The sequence below is a fragment of the Trichomycterus rosablanca genome, chromosome 26, assembly GCF_030014385.1.
Source record: "Trichomycterus rosablanca isolate fTriRos1 chromosome 26, fTriRos1.hap1, whole genome shotgun sequence".
Lineage (NCBI taxonomy): Eukaryota > Metazoa > Chordata > Actinopteri > Siluriformes > Trichomycteridae > Trichomycterus > Trichomycterus rosablanca.
This window is the reverse complement of record NC_086013.1, coordinates 1,668,169-1,696,008: the sequence shown is the minus strand read 5'-3', so window position 1 is coordinate 1,696,008 and position 27,840 is coordinate 1,668,169. Positions and strand designations below refer to the sequence as shown.

General features: G+C 45.5%; 3 protein-coding genes across 3 annotated transcripts; 2 read left to right on the top strand and 1 right to left on the bottom strand.

Annotated features, from left to right (window-relative positions):
* The first annotated feature begins 176 nt into the window (after positions 1-176).
* On the top strand, positions 177-8,726 carry LOC134303080 (GTPase IMAP family member 8-like). Its single transcript, XM_062988348.1, has 10 exons — positions 177-263; positions 1,534-1,608; positions 1,695-2,399; positions 2,717-3,418; positions 3,897-4,601; positions 4,771-4,831; positions 5,723-5,776; positions 6,449-6,556; positions 6,660-7,129; positions 7,293-8,726. The coding sequence occupies exons 1-10, from the start codon at positions 260-262 to the stop codon at positions 7,457-7,459; spliced, it is 3,051 nt and encodes a 1,016-aa protein (XP_062844418.1). The 5' UTR covers positions 177-259; the 3' UTR covers positions 7,460-8,726.
* Positions 8,727-10,254: 1,528 nt separating this feature from the next.
* ins (preproinsulin) lies at positions 10,255-11,677 on the top strand. Its single transcript, XM_062988395.1, has 3 exons — positions 10,255-10,293; positions 10,477-10,657; positions 11,401-11,677. The coding sequence occupies exons 2-3, from the start codon at positions 10,480-10,482 to the stop codon at positions 11,547-11,549; spliced, it is 327 nt and encodes a 108-aa protein (XP_062844465.1). The 5' UTR covers positions 10,255-10,293; positions 10,477-10,479; the 3' UTR covers positions 11,550-11,677.
* Positions 11,678-11,835: 158 nt separating this feature from the next.
* On the bottom strand, positions 11,836-25,826 carry arhgap35b (Rho GTPase activating protein 35b). The gene is made up of 7 exons (XM_062988345.1): positions 25,292-25,826; positions 18,445-22,417; positions 18,215-18,356; positions 17,541-17,618; positions 16,943-17,074; positions 16,153-16,258; positions 11,836-15,535 (listed from the first exon to the last, which is right to left on the bottom strand). The coding sequence occupies exons 2-7, from the start codon at positions 22,162-22,164 to the stop codon at positions 15,178-15,180; spliced, it is 4,536 nt and encodes a 1,511-aa protein (XP_062844415.1). The 5' UTR covers positions 22,165-22,417; positions 25,292-25,826; the 3' UTR covers positions 11,836-15,177.
* Positions 25,827-27,840: the final 2,014 nt, after the last annotated feature.

Genomic DNA, 27,840 nt, shown 5'->3' with positions numbered 1-27,840 from the left:
GCGTTTGACTTTTCCTCAAGTGTTTTTTTTTTTTTTTTTTACTGTATAATTACATTTACATGAATGAACCACTCAGCTTCTACTCAGCTTCACCCAAGCGCTTCATGTCTTCAGTGCTTATCTTTATTTAAGCGGATCTGGCAACCCACTGACCTACACTTTCACTTCAAGCGGACGTTTAGTAGAAGTTCACACGTCCGCTTGTTTTTAATACTTTATTAAAGAAGTAAAACAGCGTGTGGAAGTAAATATTAAAGTAATGGGTGAGTCATTTTGATGTTAATGTGCACATTATACGCGTATTTATCACATTTGATAAGATTGATTATATAACGGTTCGGGTGTTCATTAGGCCCTGTATAGATACACTGATAACGACAACGTGTTCACTTATTCACTCTTATTAACCTTTATTGATCATTAATAAAGATAAACACACAAATAAAACGCCTATGAATTGATAACTAACCACTACTGACATATTTACAACACAAAGTCAGCAATTATTACACGAGATTATAGCAATCATAAATGAATGTGACATTATAGAACTTCATGCACCACCAACCCAACCATAAAGTTTCTGAAAACTGAAAACAACATGGACAAATAATGTGGAAATCCCAACATCCATTACTAACAGTTGTATAAAATCATGTGCTAACAGCCTGGGCAAAGGTTGTTTATGGTCGACCAGGAAAAGCTACCAGTGCAAAGTCCATTAAGACCTGGTTTGGCTGGTTTGATGTGAAGGAACTCCAATGGCCTGAACAAAACCCTGACCACTACCACACTGGTCATTCATGGGATGAATTGGAATGCAAGGTGAGAGCCAGGCCATCAGCGCCTGGCCTAACAGAAGCTGTTCTAAACTCTTGTGGATAGGCATTTCAGAAGATTGCAGGCTGTTATTCATAAGTACTGGTTGGTGACCAGCAAGAATCAGCATAAGAACACAAGCACATACTGGTAGATGACCAGCCAAATCTTTATCAATTTTTTATGAATTTAGTTTAGTTTTAGAAAAATAGTTTATAGGGTCTATGCGAACATGTACAGTCATGATTATCACATTTGACCATAAATTTAAACCGATAATTCAAGCCGATTCTGTCTAAGTTCAGGCAGTAGCAGGTCTGTCTCTTTTCTTTTGAAAAGACAGACAGATTCCTGTGCTGACCATTATTGCATATTGGACCAATTTTGAGTATCAGGATTAATTATCAGCTGAAGTAACAATGGGATTAATGAGATCGTTCTTGGTTTCTGGGAACACTGGGCAGAAATCGACTTTGGACGGGGCAGTAATTTATCTCAGCCCATTTCACAGTTACTTAACTATGCACACCAAGAGCAGTTTAGTGCAGCCAATCTATCTTTGGCATGTTTTTAAAAGTTGGACTAGTGATGTAACACTCCTTACTGACAGGGAGGCAAGATTTGAACCCAGGTCCCTGAGAGCCATGTTTCTGTGCACCACTGTGCTCTTTTATAATCATTATTCGAATCTTTTTTGTTGTTGTTGTGTTTTAGAATCCACCGGTTATGATTCGGATTCCAGTACGGACGACACCATGCTCGACTCGGAGTGGAATTACGGAGCGTCAGGTACAAATTGAGAAGACAGTACTGTGTGGTAAGCTGAAACTTAAATTTTGGTAACGTTTTACCTTTTTTATGTCTCTCACTGACAGGAGGCGCCAGCTTTCTTCCAGAACTGAGGATTTTGCTTGTAGGAAATTCTGATTCCGAGCCGAGTTCGGCGGGAAACGTCATCCTGGGCAGAGATGAGTTTGATTCCCAAACCGTTCAGAGTGTAAGGAGACAGGCGGTAGTGGCAGGCATGAAGATCGCGGTGGTGGCAGCTCCGGGATGGTGGAAGAGCCGGCCGGTAGACGAGAGCACGGAGTTACTGAAGCAGGAGCTCGTCCTCAGTCTCCGCCTGTGTCCTCCGGGACCTCACGCCGTGCTGCTGGTGATAGATGGCGACAGCAACTTCGAAGAGAAAGATAAAAAGATATTAGAAGGGCACCTGTGTCTTCTGGGCGAGAACGTCTGGAGCCACTCGGTCGTGGTGTTCCTTTTCGACGAGTCTCTGGGCGACATGACCGTCGAGCAGCACATCGAGAGCGGAGGGAAGGCCGTCCAGTGGCTGGTTGAGAAATGCGAGAACAGGTACCATGTTCTCTACAAGGATGAAAAAGACGTAGACTTGTCTGAGGTGCCAGAGCTTCTGGAGAAGATTGAGGTGATGGTGATATCCAACGATGGCCGCCCTTATGAAATAGACAGCGCGCTTTTACTAGAGATGGAACGGAGCAGGTCGGTGGAGAAGGAACGAGCGACGGAGAGGAGGATGAGGCTGCAAAATCAGAGACAACAGCTCCGATCACGCATGGGTACGTATCGGTTGAAGAGCATTTTTGAGCTTGGGCAATGTCATTGAACGAGAAGGCCTGGCTCACAGTCAGAGTTCCAATACTTCCCAATGGTACTTTGGTAGATTTGCGTTCCTCCACCTCTGTACAGGCGCCTTGGGTTACTAACCAGGGTCCTTATACTGTGTTGAAGACCCCGCCCATTTTTAGTCAATTTTTTTCTCACTTATCAGACTTTAGTGCCCAATTTTGTGTGCTGCAGGCGCTGCCAATTGTGCCTGCTAGGGGGCGCCCAGTCAAGGTTTAATGTAAATTATGCCTTTTTGTTTCTCCTGCAGATAAAAACAAGCCCCTATCAGAAGTGAACATCGTGATGCTGGGCTACAGAAACTCGGGCAGAAGTTCAGTAGGAAACACCATCCTGGGCAAGAAGGAGTTCGATCTAGACAGAGCGACCCAGTGCGTGATGAGACAGGGTGACGTAGCGGGGAGGAAGATCACCGTGGTCGAAGTTCCAGGATGGTTCAGCAACAAACCGGTGGAGGACAGCACGGAGCTGCTGAAAAAGGAGATCATCCTGAGCGTGTCCCTGTGTCCCCCGGGGCCCCACGCCGTGCTGCTGGCCGTGTCTCTGAAATTCGACTTTAAAGAGATCGACAGGAGCGTGGTGGAGGGATACGTGATGCTTTTCGGGGAGGCGGTCTGGAATCACGCTATAGTGGTGTTCTCCGTTGGAGACTGGCTGGGCGACACGCCCATCGAGGAGTTCATCGAGTGCGAAGGGAAGGCCCTGCAGTGGCTGGTGGAGAAGTGCGGGAACAGGTACCACGTCCTGAACAACGGGGACCGGGCCGACAAGGCTCAGGTCACCGAGCTGCTGGACGTGATCGAGGAGATGGTGGCCGGCCTCGACGGGCGGCATTTCGACGCAGGGAGGAACATCCTGCGCGAGCTGGAGGAGAGGAGGACGTGCGAGAAAAGAGCGAGCGAGAGGATGATGAAGGTGCAGCGACAGAGGCAGGACATCAGGTCGAGAACCGGTAAGTTCACCTTCACATCAGGAAATCCTGGAATATGTGCAGTGGATGGGCAAAAGTATTGGGACGTGCCTTCTAATTATTAAATTCATATAAATGTGTTTCAGCCAGAACAAGTGTAATAATAAGCTTGATATGACCTCAGCCCTACTCAGCAGCTCTGGGATGAACTGGAACATCAACGCCCAACCATACAAATACTGTCGTCTTATGACTAAATGGGCACAAATTCCCACAGTCTTCCCATGCTTGTGTGAAGCCTTTTGAGAAGAGCTGTGGAGATCACATAGAGGTCACTCCATTTTAATAACGTTTGTTTTCAAAATGGGACGTCCCAACAAGCTTTTGTCCAAAGCTTGTGTCCCAATACTTCTGGAACAATGCATTGCATACAACTGTTACTCAAACACAGCGAGTAGCCTTGCATCGGACCTTGTACGTACCAAAACTATTTATTTATTTAGTTTTTTTTTGTTTACAGACGTGAGCCTCCACTTGTCAGAGGTGAGGATGGTGCTTCTGGGCTACATCAACTCCGGGAGAAGCTCGGCAGGAAACACCGTCCTGTGCAAAGACGCGTTTGACCTGAGCAAAACCACTCAGTGCGTGAGGAGACAGGGAGACGTAGCAGGGAGGCAGATCACCGTGGTCGAAGCTCCGGGATGGTGGAGCGATCGGACCGTGGAAAAAAGCACGGAGCTGCTGAAGCAGGACATCGTCCTCAGCGTGTCCCTGTGTCCTCCGGGACCCCACGCCGTGCTGCTGGTCGTATCTCTGAAATTCGACTTTAAAGAGACCGACCGGAAGGTTTTGGAGGGGCACGTGTTGCTCCTGGGCGAGGGCGTCTGGAAGCAGGCCTGCGTGCTCTTCACCGGCGGAGACTATCTGGGGAACAGGACCATCGAGCAGTACATCGAGTGCGAAGGGAAGGCCCTCCAGTGGCTGGTGGAGAAGTGCGGGAACAGGTACCACGTCCTCGACAACGAGGACCGGGAGGACGACGCTCAGGTCAGAGAGCTGCTGGAGAAGATCGAGGAGATGGTCGCAGACAACGGTGGCTGCTGTTTCGAGATGGACCGAAAGATCCTGCAGGAGGTCGAGGACAAGAGGCGGGCGGATGAAGAGCGAGCAAAGCAGAGGATGAAGAAGGTGCAGAAACAGAGAGAGACGGCCAAATCGTACCTGGGTAGGTGCCAGCAGGTAGTGTTGACGTACAGGTCCTGAGTTCTTAGATTCTGGGTTCGTGCCTCATTATTATTTGTGATTAGAATGAAGCAGAGAGTGAAATAATGGTAAATGGTAAACACATAACTGATAACTGGTTGTTTCTTTTTTCTGTTGTTTTATTTTTGCAGATTTAAGGAGAAGACGACCAGCGGGTTTGATCATCGTGGGCAATGACAGATTAAACAAGAGGTTACTGCTTTTAACATTCACGTTAGATGAGAAAATCGATCACTTGTATTATTACTGATGATAATTGTGATTAAATATATCATGACCACGGTAAGAAACACTGTGGACGAAAGTATTGGGACGTGAATTAATGTGTTTCAGCCACAATTGCAAACAGGCATAATAAGACTTATAAAACAGTATAAACACAGTTTAGGGAAGGCCCTTTCCTGTTCCAGCATGACTACCCATGTGCACAAAGCAATATAAAGACATGAAGAAAAGCTCGGTTTGAAAACAGTGGCCTACACAGAGCTTGCTGATCAGCTTTGGAATGAACCGGAACGTCAACTGTGGCTTTCCTGACCAACATCGGTGTCCAGTCATACAACTAAATGGGCACAAAGACAGAAGAGCGGCTCTAGAGGTCACTCAACAAGCTCATGGTCAGGTGTCCAAATACTTTTGGCCACTTGCGTACAATTGTGATGCATACAATCTAAGCAATCGAGGGTCAATCGAAGGGCTTTGCTTAAGGACCCAACAGTGGCAGCTTAGCAGTGGTGAGGCTTGAACCAGTGACCTTCCGGTTTCTAGTTCAGTGCCTTAACTGCGGACCCACAACTGCCCACAACTTTGCGGACTGGCTGCCTTGCCAGTTCTCATTCATTTTTTCATTCATTCACATTTATATGTCAATGTCAAGTAACCAAACACAATTGACAAACACAAGGCTGAGGGCCATGCTCAGGGGCCCCACAGTGGCAGCTTGTTGATGGATGAACCATAACGTCTCTAGATTACCAGTCTAGTCTGTTTCATACACCAGGACACTTGATTGGTTCAAATTGCTTTGCTTATATCTGGAACAGACGCATTTATAAACCCTTAAATTGTCATTTTGCTTGTCAGATCTCAGGGCCTGTCCTGTGTGGACGAAAACGAGGGGCTGCTGACCAATGAGAGGTAAGTTAGTAAGTAGTTGTTTTATTTTGATTGGCGGGAATAAAACAAGACGATTCCTTATCGGCTGGCTGGTCGAGGCGCCGCACAGAGACGGTGAATAACGGAGAGCAGTGCTCGACTCTGTACATGCGTGAACCAGCATCATGCAGGTGAAAAGAAGCGGTTGGCAATTGCACGTGTGTCGGAGGGGGCGTGTTTTAGAGTGTTTTTGTGTTCAGCAGTGGAGAAGATATATAACGAGGGTGATTGGATTTGAAAAGATTGGGAGAAAATGGGGTTTATTCATGCACTTGTGTTGTACAAATAGGCTTACCGTTGGATTCGGTTCGCTCTGTGGCATTCTCATGCACTGTTACCTTTTAATGCATTTTTCTCATGGTTGACAGCAAACCCCTTAGCTTTAATATACAGTTTATGAGTGCAGACGGTAAGGGAAATGTGGGCGGGGTGGCTCAGGATGGCGCCCTCTGTGTGCTGGGCAGCCAAACTGCACCTTTTTCTGTTTGCTCAGTAAAACAAAATCATAAGAAGCTGTGGGGGGGAAATAAGGGGGAGGTGAGTGTGACGATCCATCAAGGAGGGAAGAAAGGAATGATGGGTAAAATATATTAGCAGTAGGAACATGTCTTCTCTGTACAGGGATTAATTTTAATGCTGATGATTGATGTTTAGGGAAGCGAGATCGTCCTCACCCACACCGAGTTACTTATCTATGAAGTCTGACTGGTCCATGGACATACCGCCGACGTTAAATTGGGCGCCTTCAGTATCTGCACACAGGTTTGTTCCAACACGGTACAATTTAAAGCCAAAACATCCAAAACGTCTGTTCCTTGCTTACGTATTTTTGTCTGTTCCCGTCGTGTCGCCAAACTGTCCCTAGAGAGGATCCAGAGGTGGTTTCCGGAAAGTGCTCTGTGTGTAAAGAGGTGCCACGAGACCCCGTCCCGATCCCGTGCGGACACACATACTGCGGGCGGTGCATCGAGACTCGCCGGAGCCAGCCCGGCCCCGCGGGCGGATGTCCGGAATGCAGCGACGCGGCGTCCGCGTCATCCTCGCCCGCCTGCTTCGGACACGTGACCTGCGATTTCTGTACCGAAACGAAGTCGCGGGCGGTGAAGTCGTGCCTGACCTGCGCCGCGTCCTACTGCGAAAGTCACGTGATGCAGCACTACACGGTGCCGGCTCTGCGAGGGCACGTCTTGGTGGACGCCACCGAGGACCTGGAGAAGAGACGCTGCCCGATACACCACAGAGCTCTGGAGGTCTTCTGCACCACCGACCAGACGCAGATCTGCACCCTGTGTGTGCTGTTCCAACACAGAGGGCACGACGTGAAATTTCAGCCAGGTAAGAGTCACGGAGCTGCTCGCTATCGGTCTGTCTGGGTGCTCGGTCCAGTAGTCTTTGGGAGTCCATTAAGCACGGCGTGAAAGATTGAAAAGATTTCTGATTGAAAGAAACGCTTTAACCGACATTTATTTACCTCTCGTTGTTTCTTCTCTGTGTTCAGTTGCTGAGATGATGGAGGGAGCTGTGAAGGAACCTGTCAGGGCTGCTGAACCCTCCAGGAAGGTGAACAAGTTCGTCTCTCTTTGCTTTCTCTGCGTTGTCGGCATCGGCGGTTTTATTTACTATACTGTGATGCGAGGCCACCGAAATCTGCCAAACCAGCTGTAATGCGTCATGCTACTGATTCTGTACATCACTGGACCTGCGCTGGAGTGGTGGAACCTCGAGGTTCCTGAAGATCTTCCTCAGGAGGTAGAAGAAGAGCTCTGAACACTGAAGGTTGTTAAATACAGTTTATATCAGTGTTCAGTGAAATGTAACAGAGCTTGAGCACTATATGGTCAAAAGTATCTGGACGCCCGACCATCAGTTTGTCAGGACATTTCATTGCAAAAAACAAATGGCATTAAAACAGTCACCTCTGTGTGCCGCTCTCCTCTGAGAGAGTAAATCATGGCGGTTAGGGGGTCCTGGAGTTGCGCACTTTAGTACCTGTCATGTGACCTACCTCAGTAAGGCACTGATCGGTTTACGGCACAAGAAATTATCCGGTTGCCCTGGAATCACTGTGCACATTGCAGTAGCCAGTCGTGTCGTATGAAGACGCCCGACTGGTCGACAGCACCTCTGAGACCCACTGCAACCCTGACCAGGATTAAGCAATGGTGAAACAGCCAATGAATGAACGAATGAATATCTTTATATTGACTGTAGATACTAATAATGATAGGGTGGTTCTGTGGGTAGAGAAGGTTCTGGGTTTGATTCCCAGGTGGAACAGAAATTCCTGTCTGCATGGGTTTCCTCCTACAGTCCAAGTTAATTAAAGCTTCAAAAATTGAATGTTTCCGTTATCAGTGTGTGTGTGTGTGTGTTGAGTGATGGACTGGCGATCTGTCCGTGGCGTTTCCTGCCTTTCGTCGAATGATTCAGACCCACTGTGACCCTGATCAGGATAAATCGGTGGTAAAACAGATAATGAATGAATAAATGAATGAGCTAATATCTTTATATTTCCTATAGTTACTAATAATGTTAGGGCGGCTCTGTGGGTTGAGCCGTCACCTCACAGCCAGAAGGTTCTGGGTTTGATTCCCAGGTGGAGTGGGAAATCCTTGGGTTAATTGAAGCTACATTTAGCTAAGCTAAATTGAATGTTTCCGTTATCAGTGTGTGTGTGTGTGTGTGTGTGTGTGTGTGCCAAGTGATGGACTGGCAATCCGTCCGTGGTGTTTCCTGCCTTTCGTCGAATGAATCAGGCCCACTGCAACCCTGACCAGGATAAATCGGTGGTAAAACAGACAGTGAATGAATATAAGAATGAAGTAATATCGTTATATTTACTATATTTATCAATAATGAGAATGATCATACTATCCAGATTTTTTCTGATATAATTATCATACATCGTGTTTATGTATAGAAAATATTTAAAATTGTAATAATAAAAATAAAACATTATTTGTGTGCTGTGTTTTGATTTACACACATTTAACTGCAGGATCTATCAGGAGTCCATTAAGGAGGTGTCGCTCCACCTCACCTCATTTATCCCTGTAATCTACACACGACTGGGAAACATCAGCGACATTGTGCACTGAGGAGTGGAATAGGCTATATCTAAATTTCTCTACATTAATATATACTCATAAATAAATGTAGAGCTCTTTGAAGTGAATGTTTTCCTCAGTACAGATTAGAACCACTATATAAATGGCTGCTGTGGGCAGTCTGGCCTCTAAATGCCCCTTACCTTTCGGGATGGATCACAGCCACGGGCTTCGTGCAAATCATTAACGCTTCAGTCCTGCTCTTGGTTATCTGAAACACGGGTCGTATTGAGACGACCTTAACAGATGAAACCCACCAGCTGGTACCTGCTGCTGCTCTCGAGCAAAGGTCAACACACAAAGTGCAAATCAGCGTTTTTCAGTGCAGTGTCCGGTGCACTCGGTGTTCAGGGTTCGCGTCCATGCTGACCCTGTCAGGGTTCGTCTCATATGACAGTTTTTCCAATCCAAAATTAAATTCTCAATACATTTATTTTCTAATAACTTGTGAGGTCATAAATGCTCATCCATGATATATCATGTATATCATAAATCTGACACTGGAACAACATTCCTATAATCCTATAATTCTTGTTAGTAATCACGACTGACTGGCCGGCACTCTGGTGGCCCATCGGTAAAATACGCTAGCCCACAACTACTGAGACCCGCACCGTTCTGACGTGATTGTCTGCGTATGAGTGGGCGTGGCTGAACATCATAGCCATGACTTGTCGGTGCGCTCTCGGTGCAGGTCCCAAGCCCAGGGAGGGGATCCGGTTTAAATCTGAGCTGAATCATGTAGGCAGACCAGAATCATTCACAATGACGACACATGAATACGGGAGACTGGTATTGAATACGGGTATGGCTGGTGACTTCTCTGTGCCCATAGAAAAAGGGCTCGTTTGACTAAAATTAAAAGCATATACAATGGTAATAAGGAGAGTATAAAATAATAATAAATAAGTAATAATAATAATAGAGAGCTGTATAGATAGATAACTTCATCCCGAGGCAATTAATGGTTTTTTTGGGAACTGTGGAAGGTTTTACAGATTTCATTGGAAATAACGTCAACCCTGAGACTGTCCTGAATATATTTAAGGCTCCATCCCTTCACATGTATCGAGTATTTTCTTTTATTAACACGAGGCCGATGGAGCGTGTTTACGTGATCTCGAATAACTGGAAACTCCGAGGACGCAAGTCGGTCCAGGCGTAAAACTGAATTAGCCAGAACAAACAGAGCTAATGTGGCGTGTGTGATTGGACAGCCACTTAACGGCCTCGCGGCGTCTGTGCGAGCGCGGACGGTTTTCCGCTGACCTGGGCAAAGCGGCGTCGGCGCAGGTATAAATGCGGAGACGAGTTACCGTTCGTTCCCAATCGACTCCTCTCTCAGCACCTCCGAGCACCTCCGCAGGGATTCGCCTCCGTCTACAAGCTCAGGTGAGGGAGATACACCACACAGGGGTCTCTCCAGCGGCTTCGGTCAGAGATCTTTTGATTTTTAGTCAACACTGAGCAGATCGGGGTTGGTTCTGATTCGCTCAGTGCCGCCACCGGTGGCGGTAAGATAATAATCAGATTTTTGCAGACCACCTTACCTGTGACCTTTCTTCTGTCCCTCAGACCATGGCATTGTGGCTTCACGCTGGTGCTCTCCTGGTCCTGCTGGCCATCTCCACGGCAGGAGGGGACGCCGCCGCGCCTCAACACCTGTGCGGATCTCACCTGGTCGACGCCCTCTACCTGGTCTGTGGCCCGTCTGGTTTCTTCTACAACCCCAAGCGAGAGGTGGACCCGCTACTGGGTAAGGAACTATCTATTCGGTACCTTAAGCTGCTGGTGTTTAGGTTTAAAGTATTTAGACCTGCTTATGTTATACTCCAGTGATCTGCTGCATTATTGAAACTAGAAGACCAAGGAAACAGGCCTTACAAATGAAAACATGGCAGACTACCCTGCTAAATGGTTTTTCAGCTTGTGATTTATAGTTGCTGAAGAAAAACAGACAAATCTGTACCTGTACTTTGCTTTGTGACCACTAGAGGGAAAATTCTGCCCCTATTTACCTTAAAATGTAGATTTAAAATTTTAGGAACCACACCAGGACGGTTCATCACCAGGAAACAGCATTTTGAGGCCTGAATTGACAACAAGAAGTGCTTAAATTCATTAAAAATCTCTGCAAATTGGAGTAAAATGAAATGAAAGCAACGTAATAAAGTCAATAGTGCAAGGTCAGGGTCACGGTGGGTGCAATTCACGGGGGGAAACTGAGGAAACACCCCGGACAGGTTGCCAGTCCATCACAAGACACACACACACACCTAGAAGTGATTTTGTAGCTCCAATTAACCTGACTGCATGTTTTTGGACTGTGGGAGGAAACCGGAGCACCCGGAGGAAACCCACGCAGAAAGGAAATCGAACCCAGGACCTTTTTGCCACCCTCCTTTATAAACGAGTCACTTGCGAATCATTTAGGAGTAAATATATAAGACCTGGACACATCAGTGGGAAAGTTACGACGTATTCGGGCGTCTCTTTCAGGTTTCCTTCCCCCCAAACCTGCTCAGGAGGGCGAGATGGCCGAGTTCCCGTATAAAGAGCACGCCGAGCTGATGGTGAAGAGAGGCATCGTGGAGCAGTGCTGCCACAAACCGTGCAGCATCTTCGACCTGCAGAACTACTGCAACTGAAACCGCAAACTAACGACGACCGGAGCGACCCCACACGCCGTCCAATCAGCTCGCAGCTGCTACACACAAGAAAACGACCCCCGTTTTGTGTATTTTTCCTAAAGAAAATAATTATAACAATAATAAAGACACGTCAAATGAACGTCGGCTTGGTTTGGTTCTTCTTCGATAGCACGTAACACACGACTCGTGTTTAGATCCACAGACGGCTGATTCGCACCCGTCCCAACTTTTCTGGAAGCTGTTTAAAGTGTATAAAGGAATAAAAAAAGAAAATGCAGGCACATTTGTTTTTCATTTTCAGAAATGCTTCATGTTTTAAGAGAAGAGAAAAGTCATTTACAATCTACACACAATAATCACTGTAGCTTGATGCACCGCATGGATTCATAAATCGCACCCCGATGGTCCAGAGAGCTGAAACACGCCGCCCGTCCCGAGCGTCCGAAGGCTACGTATTTACAGCCGTCGCGTCCGGTCTTAATCTCACACGAGTACGACAAAAATCCACAACAGACAAACAAATCGCACGCCGGGCTTCGGGCCGCACCGGATTCCGGATTTGGCGCGACGCTCCACAGAACACGGGGTCTAAAAAATAAAAGTCAAACGTGGAAAAATCAAAGTGCTTTAGATTAGTAAGTAAAAAACGACGGTGCAGATTTTTACGCAGAATCAAACATCCGGATTTTATCCCGTCGGTCACGTTTAGGGGGAAGGAAGGTTTTAGAGTCGTTCATGACAAGCTTCTTCACTTCAGTCCAGAGTTCAAGTGCGTCCTCGTCCACTTCTCTAGCTCAGGTTCAGTCAATCGGATATCGTATCAGTCTCAAAACAAATAAAATAACAAAGCAGGATCCACAGGAAGTAAATAAAAGCAAAAAAAAAAAATGCAAACACCACACTCATCACGGAGCGGAGAGGAAACCCGACGTTTCTCTCACGTCTCGCGTCTTCAGTTATTTTTTCTTAAGTTTTAAATCCATGCTGTCTTCGAAGGAGGAAGCAGGTCGGTTAAAATCAACAGCAGAGAGAGAAGCATCATCACGAGCATGCAATAATAACCGTTCCGTTCGGCTTACGAAAAACTCCATATGTTTTAAACTTCTTCAGATAAAACGTTCAAGACTAAGTGCCTGGATGGATTTTTATTCGCCGTGCGTCGTCGCCGCCGTTCGAGCCGCCCTCGTCTACAAAGAAATGCTACATTTAGAGAACGGGAAAGCGGCGGAGAAGGAAAGGAACGGATTAAAGCCCGGTCACACCCGGTTACAGTGTATTAAACTCTCGTGAGCAAATATGAACAAAATTTGGTGGCTGGATATTAAACATAGTGGTTTTGACGAGAAAAGGGCGTCGGCATCTAATACCTGCTTCCACATTAGAAACGACTATTTAACAAATGCGGTAACATCAAAGTACGTAGAGCCATGCTAGGCTCCATGCGAGTCCCCCACCACCACCACCACTCGCAGGGGCGCCTGATCCAGTCGCAGAGATCGCAAATTGCTGCGACAGTGGGAAGAAACCCAGTCCAACCCTCCCTCCTTTCCTCTCTCAAACACGACCAACTGTGTTTGTGTGGACAATGGCCAGGTCATACATGCCTCAAAGTATTTAGTTGGGACACCTGACCACTAGCTTGTTAAACGTCCCGTTCCAAGACAGCGTAGTCGCCCCACTTGCGGCTAGAACCTGACAAGAAAGCCTGGCTCACAATCACAATCAAAAGTTCCGATTCATCCCGGAATTACTCGGTGGAGTCGAGGTCGCTGAAGCCACCGGAGTTTCTCCATAACAAATTCCAAACCGTGGAACCACGCCTTTCTGGGACTCGCCTTGTGCACAGAGGCACGGTCAAAACACGGTAAAATGATAAAGGGCCTTCCCCAAACTGTTGAAACAACGTTAAAAGCATGACATTTAGTTTTTAGAATTGACTTTATACACCTGTGAGAAATAAATAATCTACCAGTAATGACGTGTGTCTAACTGACTCGGTTATAGCCTGATGGTTAAGGTCAGACGTTTTATGATGCTGAAGCGCCCGTTTCCTTCTGCAGAGACCCGAAACTCAGACAGGCGACCCAAAACTGTCCAATCGTTTCAGATTCTACACAATGTGACCCAATTCGACTCTAAAACACATCATTAATATGTAGCGATGAGGTTGGGATGTTGGGGCGATCAGTTGGGAGGCCGGATTTCTGGTCCAATCATCATCAGAGCGCCTTGATTAGTTCCTCCAAAGTTAAATCCCATTTTTGAGGCAAGTAGAATCAAAATTCCTTCATGATTGCCAGTTAAACACAGATAAGTTCTGGTTCTGGTGTGACCGTGGCTTTAAACAAGAAATAGACCCCCATCCCACGAAAATAAAACAACAAGAAGATGAAAACGGCACACGGTACAAGTTAGAAAAACTCTGATCCTCCTACACGGTGACATCTCGTACTGCAAGATGATCCGGACATTAAAAAAAAAGGCATAAAATGTTTGCTACAGTGTTTTAAAAAGCTTAGAAATATTTTGCAGCATGCAGATATAAACACACTACATGGCCAAAAGTATCTGGACGCCTGATCATGAGCTTGCTGGACGAACGGTATTAAAACAGAGTGACGTCTGTGTGAGCTATTCAGGCAGTCGCTCTTCTGAGAAGCTTCTCACTCTGGGAATTTGTGCCCATTCAGACACAAGATGACAGCGTTTGTATGATCTGAGATTTTCTTCATGTCTTTATAGAGGGGCACAGTCACAGGAAAGGGCCTTCCCTAAACGGTTGCATGTAATTTCCTTTATATAACTGATTTATTACACCGGTTAGTAACTGCTGTACCAAAAACACATGAATTCAGTAATAACTAGAAGGGGCGTCCCAATACTTTTGTCCATATAGTGTTTATGTATACACAGCAGCAAGAAAAAAGTTTGTGAACCCTTCCGTTAAATCTGTGGTCTGATCTTTATTCACTGTTAATTGAATTCTATTTTTTTTAGACATTTTCTCCCATTTTATTATAGTCAATCTGTCTTCCGCTGCTGGTGGATCCCTGATTGGAGTCGAGGTGGTTACACTGCTGCTCACAGCCCTTAGCGGAACCCTTTTTCACCCATGCGCTCTGCACGAGCGTCTCTCTATCTGTTAATCAGAGTCCTTACACAGCGTTTGAAGACCCCACCCACATAGTCCGGTCATCCCGCCCTAGCAGAAACGTGTCTGCTCCAGGCACTGCCTGTTATGCCCGCTAGATGGCGCCCAGCCGACCGGTGGCAACCGAGGAGTTCAGAATCTCGGTTTACACACTTTTACACACATTTAAGGTTTACATACTTAATTTTTCCTAGATTATTTCATTTATTAATCTGCCTGGTAAATAGATTTAAATAAAGATTAAAGTTTGTGTGTTATTAGTTTGGGCGTATTTGTTTTTTTTTGACAAACTGAATAATTTCTGCACATCAGAAGGGTTCACAAACTTATTCCTGCAGCGGTGGCGCTTGGCATAAAGTAAAAAGATGCAGCATTTATAAATGTGCGAGTGTAGATTCGTACAATCGATTGGTTTCAAGTAAAGGAAAGCAGGACGCAAGCGTAGAGCTCAGCGCGTGATCAACTCCGCCCGTCTCACAGTGTGTGCGCCTCGGACGCGTCGGTGTGAGGGCTCTGCGGGGGCGACCCGGGGGGCGACAGAGGGGACGGGCTGAAGCGCGAGGGCGGAGGGCCGCACGAGGGCGCGCCGCCGGGCGAGGGGGGCAGGACGGAGGACACGGCGGAGCCGTAGAGTCCGGTGGGAGACTCGACGGGCGCCTGGTTGTAGAAGAAGAAGGCGCACTGATGGATGAAGGTCTCCACGATGGCCTGGTAGGTGGGCGTGAGGGTCAGCGCGTCCATGGTGGTGACCTCCGGCCTCATCAGCGTGGGCCAGAAGCAGATGGACAGGTTCTCGCTGGTCATCAGGTTTGCTTTGTTCCACTGGCTGACCCTAAGAGGGCGGAGAAGGAAAAGGGTCATTATTAAAGTGCTAATAAAATAATAGTGATTATTTTTTTATTGAGGTTATATTGTCCTGACGACTTCAAAAGGATGATGGAACACGAGCATCAGCGCATCATTATGATGCTCCATCACACAGTAAAAAGTCCACCAGATCCCTTCCTAAGTTAGTCATTTCCAATTCCCGATTGTGAATCCTCTGCTGTTTTAATGACCCTTGATCTGATCGAGGAGAGCCGGATCACCAAATGTGTCCAGTCTGCTTCTACGTCACATCACCTGTTGGTTTTGGGTTCCTACACAGTGGACACGCCCCCTACTCGTGCTAGCGCCCCATCGGATGAGTCCAAGAGTCCCTAAGAGACCCCATCCGACCTTTCATCCCTCAAACACGGCCAACTGTGTTTGCATGGGCGCCGGGCCAGGTCGATTGGAACTGGCGAGGTCAAACACTCTACTGCACTGGGTTCGAACCTTTAACCTAACTCCCTAACCATTAATGATCTCGCTATTATTTAGAGTGTAGGATCCCCCCCTTCATCTGAGAGGTTTTTAATGCTTCAGACTGAAGCAGATCGACATGAGTGGTGAAGCTGGAACACTGACTTGTTCAGGTGACCCATGATGTGCTTGAAAACTTCATAATTCTCTCGAGGGAACCTCCTCAGCAGGTCCTTCATGGTGTGCAGCCTCTGCTCTCGATCGTTTATCTCTGCAGAGAGGAGACACACAAACACAGCAAGTGACTCACGAATCAGGTCGTTCAGAATGATTCTGATTCGATTCATTTATTCACTGAGTGTTGTTACTTATTCTTAATATTTAATACAGCTCGAGTAGAGGAGACGCTTGTTATGAAACAATGTATGGACAAAAGTATTGGGACAATCCTTTCTAATTATCAAATTTATGTTTTTCAGCCACAGAGTCTAACAATGTAGGTGTAATGAATCAAATATAAATAAAGAACTTATATGCTTTTCTTGTTGCAGCACCACTGTGCCACTGTGCCCAAAGCAAACTCTATAAGGACATGAAAAATCGTTGGTCAAGAAAGCCACAGTTGATGTTCCAGTTTATTCCTGACAGCTCTGGAATGAACTGGAACGTCAACTGAGGCTTGCTTTACCAACAGTCTTTGACTGAATGAAGTATGCTTGTGGGAATTTGTGCCCAAAGTCTTGTGAGAAGTCTTCTCCGAAGATCCTCTAGCTAAGAAGATCAAAGAGAGGTGTGTTTGTTTTTGAAATAGGACGTCCAGCATGCTCATGGTCAGGTGTCCAGATACTTCTGTCCATATAGAGTTTTTGACTATGATTCCCAATTCCAGGAAATGTACTATGGGATCCATCAGACGATTTAGATTTTACAAAAGATTATATTAAGCGTGTCTTACTGAAAGCCTCCACCAGCTCCACCTGAGTACTGTATGGGATCAGCGGCTCGGGCAGCTCGGAGAAGAAGCTCTTCAGTGCTCCGGCTACCGTGTTCACAGAGAAGTCCTTCTCCACCAGGTCCAGACTGTGGTCTTTAAATATAAGAGAGAGAATATAAAAAACTAAATTAATGGATTGTTGAGGTCAGCATGAGGTCCATCACCAATGATGCTTTGAACTATCAAACTATCTGTAAATGAATGATGTGCGTCGCTGACGTTTTTGGGCAGAAATTACTTCCCCCAAATAACTTAACCCACACACTATGTACAAAATTGTATTAAAATAGTAACAAAACTAATCAGTGTGCTAATCATTTAGAATACACAGTATGATGTGTATTGGAACACAGCCAAAGATTCCCATATGCTGCTTGCAATCCATTAGAATGAATAAAATGCAGTTTTTTTTCCCCCCAGTGTTTCCCCTTTTTCCTTCCAATCTGGTCATATCCAATCCCCACTTATAACTTCCTCCATGGCTGCAGACCTCCACTATACCCGAGTAGAGGCCCAGACTCTGAGAAGAGGCGCAGACTATGGCGCACCCCCTGCTCACCCTGCTCAAACTGTCTCTGCATGGTCTCCATCTCAGACTTGTTTCCGCTCACTCGGTATATTCCCTCCGTGGTCAAACCTGAAAGGCATAAGAGAGACGAAATAGTTCCATGTGACTTTGGGTTCGTTCGGTAAGGTCAGGGATCAAAAACTGGGATCCAAGTTCACAGAAATTCTAGGGCTAAAAACTGGCCAATGTGAGTAAACGTCCTGATTCTACAACTCAAGGTTTTCAGTCTTGCAATAATTCCTAAAGAATATTGCAGCCAATTGTGTTGGTGTAGATTCCCAGCCAGGTCTCAAGTTGAAACATTCAGATGAGGTAAATCTGGACACTTAAGCTGTAGACTATAGACTTGTCATCGACATGAATTTATAAGTCTCGTGATTTTAGCAATTTCTCTTCCTCCACTGTGCTTCCCACATGCTTATATAAGTAGATTAATTTTAATAATCTCACTTCTCTAGTTGCTCTTCATCTAAGGGCAGCACAGTTGACCGACTGCACACATTCAGTGCAAGACAATAAAACAGGAAGGAAGTTGAGTGTTGCACCATTCGGTAATGTGTTGCCAGTTTGAGAAAAGCTTGATCAAAAACCACCAGTTCGACTAAACCCAGTTTGTACTATGACCTTGATGTTTCATAATTAAGTGTATTAAGTTAACAAGTTACCTGTGGCTTCAATGAAGCGAATACATTTATCGATAAACACTGGGATTGGCCTGTCAGGTGACACAACGGTAACCAAAGGCACCCCAAAGTAAGTACTCTCCAAGGGTTTGGAGATAGAATGTCGGGGCTTCAGTCGAGTTTTCTGCAAAACAAGAAGTGTTCATTGGTTTTAGTAAATCTGCTCCCAAATCTGGGCTCAAAGCATCTTGGTTAGGGTTTAATGCACCTACTTTGCCAGGTCGACGAAGGCTCCTTAGAATGTTCCTCTTTTTATCGTCTCCTTCTTCGATAAGTGACTCTCCCTTCAAAACCGTTACTTCATCCTCCTTTGTCTTGGGAAGTACGCCGAGCTCGTCGTCGCTGCCGATAGAGAAGCTGGTGCGGAAGTTGCTAAACTTGCCCAGGCGCTTGGAACGGTCCCTGTATAGCCGTGGCTTCACTCCCGCTGCGGAGAACTTCCTGCGACGCTCCAAAGAGTTACCGTCCCCTTCGCTGTCGGAGCCATTGACGCCTCCGTTAGAGTGCATCCTGTTAGAGTTCCGGATGGTGATGATCTTACCCTGTGTGCTGTCATGAGGCACTGAGTATATGCATTCTTCATGCCTGGGTCGAGGCTTGGAGACTGCATCTACTGGCTCGGCATAGTCAGACGGATCGTAGACTCCGTCTCCACAGGGCCAAGTCACATTGGAGGTAAAAGAACGTCGATGGGTACCGGAGTCCATGTAAGGGTTGAAGTTGTGCTTTCTGATGTCGAAGGTGACACTGGGCCTGGGTCTCACGTGTGAAGAGCCTTTGTTGTTCAGCTTGTTCTCAAAGGTGCTAAGTTCAGATATGACAGAGAACGTGTCACCAGAGTCCATGTCAGGGATTCGAAATCCACTGTGAGAGGTGAGAGTACCATCGTAGTAAGGCGGGGAGGCTTCCATGTCCTCCTCATAATCTAAAAGCATAGTGACAGGGCTCGGGGAACCACACTGGGGTGAATACACATTCTCGTTTGTGCTACAGGCCTCTGCGGCGTTATCATATGTATGAGTGGCTTCGACTAGAGTCTTCTTTTCCACTACCTCCGTGAAGAATGACTGAAAAAGGTCTATCCTGTGCAAGCCTCCCACAACTCCACCGGCTCCACAGACCACACTGGCAAAATTACCCTCAATTTCACTGGCCAATTCTTTACCTTGGGTGAGCAGCTCTCGTACCGACTCAGAGTCTGTGAGCTCCGTCTCGGTTTCTCCAACAGCTAGCAGCTGGACTGGAACAATGTCCGGGACCTCACAGAGCAAGGCACACAAGGTTTCTAACGAGGCCTTACGGCGAGCAGAGTAAACGGCTATGTACCCATGTGCCAGTCGACTCTTACGCATGGTAAAAGAAGCATGATAGGACAGTAGAGACAGCTCTATAGTCAGCCTTTGGCCACTGACTGACTGCTCTAAAAGCACTGAATTACAGCTGGAATAGGTTGGTCTACAATGCTGAGGCAGCAAGAAGGGCGAGAGGAGTTGGTCTACATCATAGGAATCGCCACACATCAGGCACATAACGATACGCAAATCGGCCTCTGGACTCTGGTCCTGCTGCAGGTCCCTGATACTCTGAGGTAGAGGGGGTGGGGATGGAGAACCACTACGGAACACAGCATTTCTCCGAATGTCTAAGAGACTCTTTATCACCTGGTTTATCTGCTTTTCATTCACATTTCGTCCATAACCTGAACCAGGCAGGGCAGGTTCCAGATAATTACACTGCAGTTTAATGGCTATCTGCTGACCCTGTGCAATCAAGATTTGGGCAGTCTCCCCACCAAGGTCACCTAATGTTCCCATTCCTCTCTTGGTGACCAACAGGAGGGACAGAGGAAGCCCAGCGATGTGGCTGTCCCTCCTGCCAAGCGTGGACTCTCGCAACTTCTCAATACTTTCAACGACGTAAGACAGAGATTCCTTCGAGTTGTACAAGCACAAGCATCCGTGAGGCGTAAACGTGGGGGTATGGAAGAAGTTAACAGGAAGCCTGACATTACCTTCAATCGGCCTGAGTACAAGCTCATACATTTTACCTTCAAGGACGTAAAGGTCATCGTTGGCGCACAAGGCCCGGATCTCGTTGGCCAACTCTCTTGCTAAACCGTCTTTGCCCAAGATGACTAGATTAATTCTTTCGGGCTTGCTGTCATTCATGTAAGACTTTCCATAGGAGGGGTAGCGTGTAGGAAAGCATGAAGCTAATATTTGCTCAATCTTGCTGTCAACACAGTGTGGGCAGCTTGGGCAGGTATCCTTGGTTGGGTGATAAACAAAGTGGATATGCTTCAGTACCAAAGCATCCCTCTCGGCCTGCAGTTTCTGTAACGCCTTGAAGCGCTGCTCTTCTCCCAGTACTTCTTGAATTGCTCCCATCTTTTCTTTACTCGGCTTGGCATCCACCTTTAGTTCATAAAACAGCTCGGAATACTCGAGCAGAAGCTCCTGGAAATCCTCCTTTGCCCTGTCAATGATGACTTTTTGGTGTCTGTTGTAGATATCTAAGTATTCTGGTTCCTCAAGCCACTGATAGAAGTCTTCATTCATTATGAAGCTGCGAGCCTCCTCCCACGGCCTGCCAGGGGTGACAAAGGGCGAGGACGCGAGTTTCATTTTAAATTCATGGCGCATCTCGGCGCGCTTGCACTCGTTTCGCAAATGGTCGAGGTGAGCGTCAAAGATGATCTCTGCTGCAGTGGTATCCAGAACATCAAAGGGTATGCGGTCATCTTCCATATTGTCAAGGTGAGGCGTGTCCTCCCACGGGGCATCCTCGAGAACCACAAACCAATGGTCAAAGTCCTTTTTGGACTCCAGCACCTTCTGCACGCCAGACCAGCTTAAGTGCTCGATTTCAGCCAGCTCCGAAACTAAAGAGCTCAAAGCCAAAGGAAGAGCGCCGAGGTACCCCTTACGACGTCTCTCGGTGTGCTCCTGTTTAAGCCGATGAATATGCTGCTGGAAAAGCTTTTTTGCCTTTGCTGAACCTTCTAGAAAGACATATTCCTTGTATTCCGGGGCTGTCTGCATGCGTCGGCTCATCGCCGGCCAGGTCTCATTGTGATTCTTCACGATGTGGTTCACCAACCATTCATATCTGTCCTTCGCTGAGGCGATCACTTGACTCTGATGCTTTAAAGCCTCGAAATAAGGTATTATCTTATGCTTGCCCCTGCCCTTATCAATGAGTTGAATCAGCGTGAGGAAAGCGGAGTCGACGTTGACGTTGGATCGAGCCGATGTTTCAACGACTTGCAAGTTCTTCTTAGTAATCGCAAACGTATGAGAATCCTTGATGTATCGCTCAACTCCTTCATCACATTTAGTGAGAACCAGCACGACGGGCTTTTTCGTCTTGCTTATGTGATTAAACAGGTTGGTGACAAACTTCATTTGGTCATCAAAGCTACGGTTCATGCCTCGACTTACATCGACACAGAGCAGAAAGCCATCCACCTGTAGCTTACCCTCTGGCATTTGTTTTTGCTCAAAGTCTTGCTCCAGGCCCAACTGGTCTGTACAGAAATACATGAGCTTCTCAGCAGAGGCCAGTTTTGTGGCGGCGGCTCTTTTAATGTAGGGCTGCAAGGCCGTGCTCCGATGCGGCTGAAACGTCTGGTCATCGATAAACTCCGTCTGCTCCACGACATGCATCCTGGACTCTGTGCCATCTTCCAAAACGCGCTCCACCTCGCCCCAAAACAGAAAATGGTCATTGTTGACAACTCGACCACCAAAGTCACTGGTACTTAACACAGACGTGTGATCGAGATGAAAGTCATCCGCACTGGGGCGGACAAAGCGGTTACAAAGGCAGGACTTCCCGACCCCGCATTGGCCCTTCTCTTTCTCAGTGCCTGATAGACCGACAACGATCAGGTTGTAGATCGGCGTCCGTGAATCTTGCTTTTTAGCCATCATTGTAAGCAGGCACTCATCTTGCCATCCTGCAAAGGTTGACGCTGACAAACATGTTCATTAAAAACAGCAGAAAGGTTTTATTTAATCATATCCGCTTCAGTGGTGTTTAGTGGCTCAGTATCAGTAATTATGTCAGATTGTTTCTTGCCCATATTATTGAGAAAGTAAAACATTAAAGGTAATAATTTAATCTCTTGGGCTTGACTGTGAATATTAAAGGTTTAAGATGACTTGTCCTTCTTTGGCGTCCTTCCTAAAGGAGAAAAAAGAATGAGACATAATCCCATTAGAATATTGACAAAGATCCTACTGTACCATGTTCATCCCATCAAAATATTATTATTATTATTATTGATTCATAAAAACTGGAAAAAAAACTGGCTCTGGCATCCACTAGTTCTTTCACTGGGAACTGCAGTCAGACAGTCTGTTTGTTTGTTTATTAGGATTTTAACGTCATGTTTTACACATTTTGGTTACATTCATGACAGGAACGGTAGTTACTCATTACACAAGAGTCATCAGTTCACAAGGTTATATCGAACACAGTCATGGACAATTAAGTGTCTCCAGTTCACCTCACTTGCATGTCTTTGGACTGTGGGAGGAAACCGGAGCAACCGGAAGAAAACCCACACAGACACGAGGAGAACATGCAAACTCCACACAGAAAAGGACCTGGACCGCCCCACCTGAGGATCGACCCCAGGACCTTCTTGCTGTGAGGCGACAGTCCTACCCACTTAGCCACCGTGCCGCCCCAGACAGTCTGTCAATGGTATTGATAATGTGTATAGACTGAACACTAGGGGACAATTCAGGGTTTTCTTCTAGACTTTTGAAGTATTGTTAGCAGCTGAATGCATGTGATTATATCAGTGTTGTTGGGTTTATTTTAGCTGGACGGTGGGTACACTTTTAGTCCTGTCTGACCCATATAATTCTTATAAAGTTTCGTAAAAACGACTCTATAATTGGTCTTTTGGGTAAATGATTGTATTATATAATAAATATATGGAAGTGATAACTGTGCTGGCTTTACTTAGTGAATTATACCAACTATAGATTTATAGAAATGTATATTACAGCAATGTATTGATGTAATCATTTAAAAATGATAAACGTTCTTAGATTTAACAAATAAAATGGTTATTCTTAAATTACAAACCTATACATTATTATACAGAATGCCACGACATGTTTTGTGTTACACATTTGTAACACCACTGGATACCAGGATGCCGCAGACTTCATGTATTTTCCATTTCAGTTACAAAGCCGGCACTATTTGCCTGCATATCTGATTTTCTTTGGTTTCCTAAGGAAGCTGCGGCACCTGTTTCCACGGCTGTTCCATATGGTTTACGGTTACTGAGCCTGGTGTAAAATGGGATTCATTCTACTGCTCGAACACTGTGATCTTATTGTATGGTGACACATGCCATGTGTGATGCACTTTCTCTTATTATTTGCAGGTCTAGAGCATCAGTTTTCCCAGTGATTGTCAATGTAGCTGCAGTTTGTACACATCGGGTATCTGTACTGCCGGTTTATTGTTCCTCTCGCACCCACAACCTTTTACTAGAGATATTTCTCAAAAGTCAGTGTTCATGCTCCTCACCCTCCCTCTCTCGCCCACTTTGTCTCTCCACGTCCACTTACTAAAGAGGTCATTTGGCACATTCAAGTACAGAACACAATAAAAGAATGGCACACCCTTACAAAGCAAAATTCCAAGGATGCATCAAGTAGTAGGTATTAAGCAAGGAAATACTCTTTTTGATTGGGAGGGGACGGGACCTCCTTCCCAATATAAGACAAGAGTAAATTGGCTTAAACCAAGTGTTAGAACCAACACAATGACCAATCAGAATCCAGAAATGTATTCATCTTTATTTATGCAAGCCGTAGCCTAGAGGTTAAGGTACTGGACTAGTAACAAGAAGGTCGCTGGTTCAAGCCCCACCACTGCCAGGTTGCTGCTGTTGGTCCCTTGAGCAAGGCCCTTAATTCTCAACTGCTCAGACTGTATACTGTACCTGTAATGCAAGTCGCATTGGATAAAGGCGTCTAATAAATAAATGGCTAAAACGTAAATGTAAACCCTGATTTAGCATTGCAGTGGTCTTAAAGTTTCCCAAACGTGATGATTGGAGGAAAGAAACCATCCCTAGATGGGATGCCAATCCATCTACCCACCATCACTCACACTTGCACATAGCTGGGGGCAATTTGGAGCTTCCAATCCACCTAAATGGCTCGTTTCTGGGCAGTAAAAGCAAAACAGATACCCCCCCCGCCCCCCCCCATAGGCGTAACATGAGGTCAAACAAAGGTCTACAGGGCCTGGTGCACCACCATGCCTCCTTATATGAAAGAAAATTAACCTAACTAGCAATATCAGCTGAACATATAAAAAAAACACTAAAAGTTTGTTTTAATTATTTACATTAAATACATTGTTTTTATTTTGAAACCGCAAACAATGACTTCTGCAGTCCCTTCTAGGGCTTCCAAGCTTCAGACTAAAGGAGCATCCAGACACCCATGGATAGAACTGCCCTAATGTCAAATTAGAGAATGCGTCAATTGCAAATTATCTCTGCTGAAGGTAAAAAAGAGAGAAAATGCGCTAAAAACTATAAATATTAGTAAAACGGACATTATCGAAGCTGTAGAGTTTTTCCTCCTCTGTGTTCCTCTACTGTCATAGTCTCGTGCATGTGATGTGAACAATCACGGCAGCTAGCCGACAGGCTAACACCCTGTCTACCTCATTATTCTTTATTTAAAGTAATATCATTTCTCAGGTAATATTATTACTCAAAACAGAGTCAGTGGTGAATACGGATCGAACACAAGCACTAGACGTGTGTTTCGGATTAGAAAATGAGATATCCAGAGCGGAATACGGGGTGGCACACCTTTCTCAGATAGCGCCAGTAGCCAGTCAGCTAAGCTCCATGACAACAATCCGGTTACATATTTATAGTCTGGATGAGCTGCTCGGTCTACATGTGCACATCATTTCACTGCTCATTTTATTTCATATTTAGATACATGTTTTAGGTTTTAGGTCACTGATGCAATGGTGCATGCAATGTTGTTCAATCCGTGCTTTTCTTACCAGTCCCTCCTCCCAGTCGGGTCGGGTCGGGTCGGGTCCAGCCCAGGCCGGCGGTGGGAGATTTCGGCCGGTCTGATGATTCACACGCGGTCAAAATGCTTCTTAAAAATGTCAGTCTTGTATTTTAGCGATTAATATATTATTGCTTTTATTCTGGGCTTTTAAAAATGTGCAGACAATTCCGTTTTGAATAGTGTTCAGCCTCCTGCTGCTGGTGCCGCCTGACAAAATCCATTAATTTCCAATGTCCGATTAAGAAACATCAACTTGCACTTATTAAATATTCGATTAAGGATAGATACATCATATGTTCGATTCCCAGGCCTCTCCAGCGTTCGTTCAGATGAATTCTGGTATCCTTTGTTGTGCCCGTAATAAATATGCTGATTTCATCCTATGCGGCCAGCATGTGCGGCTCAGAATTCCCCAAAGAAGTGAAAAAGAATCCGCTCACAGTGACAAAAACAGCGGAGGAATCTAAAACCACGCCGAGATCCAGATGAGATTCAAGCATATGCACTGCTGTATAAGGGTGAAAGTGAGATTTTCTTGCTTTCCCCGGTAATGGCGGCCCCTCCACCCGAATCCGCACCCCCTCACTCCGCCTGCTTTCACACCACAGTACCGGAGACTCGCCCTGTGGCGCAGCTCAACATTACAACACGCCTAAACACACACACACTCACACACTCACACACTCACACACTCACACACACACACACACACACACACACACACACACACACACACACACACTCACACACTCACACACACACACACACTCACACACTCACACACACACACACACACTCACGCACTCAGGGTATTTATCAGGACTGAGTGTTCTAAATGTCATAAATCAAAAAAATATAAGTATATATATCATAATTTCTTCACTTAAATATTTCAGCATCTCCTCACACTTAGGTCCATCACAGTGCAGTAAGCAGTTGTCACTTTATTCTGATCGCCTCTGTTATGAGGTGATGTATACCTTTAACACTTACTGCTTTCTGATACTGAAATTGAGTACAAAATAAAGATTTAGTTTAAACACTAAAGTTATCCAACACCTACCACCTCAAAATCAAAAGGGGGCGGCACGGTGGCTCGGTGGGTAGCACTGTCTCCTCACAGCAAGAAGGTCCTGGATCTGATCCCCAGGTGGAGCGGTCGGGGTCCTTTCTGTGAGGATTTGCATGTTCTCCCTGTGTCTGCGTGGGTTTCCTCCGGGTGCTCCGGTTTCCTCCCACAGTCCAAAAATATGCAAGAGATACAAAACTGTCCATGACTGTGTTTGACATTAAACTTGTGAATCTTGTGTAATGAGTAACTACCGTTTCTGTCATGAATGTAACCAAAGTGTAAAACATGACGTTAAAATCCTAATAAATAAATAAAGTCAAAAGTTAACATTCACTTATAAGAGCACATTGGCCATCCAGATATATTTCCTCTCAGAATAAGGTGTCAGTTTGTTCGATTGGCCTTTTCCCAACTTTCGCAAAGAGTAAACTGTTTTAAGTACTTTATGCCTGAGTGTAGTCGAACTAGCCCTTTTTATATGTGCACAAAAAGTCACCTAATGCAGTTAATCATCATCACTAATGACGGATTAGCAGGCAATGTCACCTACAAATAAAGAACAGTTCCATAACTCATTCAAATCAAGACCTTTATGTGTCCTACAAGTGTATGTAAAACTTCTGACTACAGCAAACTTCCATGCCAAGGTTTACACCTGACCATAAGCCAACCACCCCTTCCAAACACCTATTAGATAGATAGATAGATAGATAGATAGATAGATAGATAGATAGATAGATAGATAGATAGATAGATAGATAGATAGATAGATAGATAGATAGATAGATAGATAGATAGATACTTTATTAATCCCGAAGGAAATTAAGGCCTCAGTAGCACGTTACATAGATCAAAAGTAATAGTACACACTACAAAGATTCACATTATACAAACAAGTAGTTGTATAATCACAACAACACACTACAACAACAGGGCCTGGGGGTACACGTGGAGGTGTTATTTTGGTAACTCCATGATGGAGGTGTTATTAGTGACTAAAACAGCTTCCACTCATCTGGAATGGCTTTCTACAAACAGTGTGTCAGTGGGAATCTGTGCCCATTTAATCAAAAGAGCATCTGCGAGGTTAAGCAACAGAAAACAGGACTGGCTCGCAATTGACATTTCAATTTATCATGTCAGTTTTTTGTGGTCAAGGCTCTGACCAGGTCACTGTAGTTCATTCAAACCAAACTCAACAAACCTTGGCGTTATAGATCTCACACTGTGCACATGGGCTCAGTCATGCTGAGACAGAAAATTGCCTTTCTCAAACTGTTGCAACATATTGAAAGCATATAAATGTATTTATTTGATGTTATACAACAGTTAGCAAGGTATATTGCTGAAAAACCTGAGTAAAATACAAACATTAATACATTCCTCTACATGAAAACACACAATGTGCCCTTACTGTCCATTCTTTATTTACACACAGGCTATGGAAGAGAGTTATTAGTTAT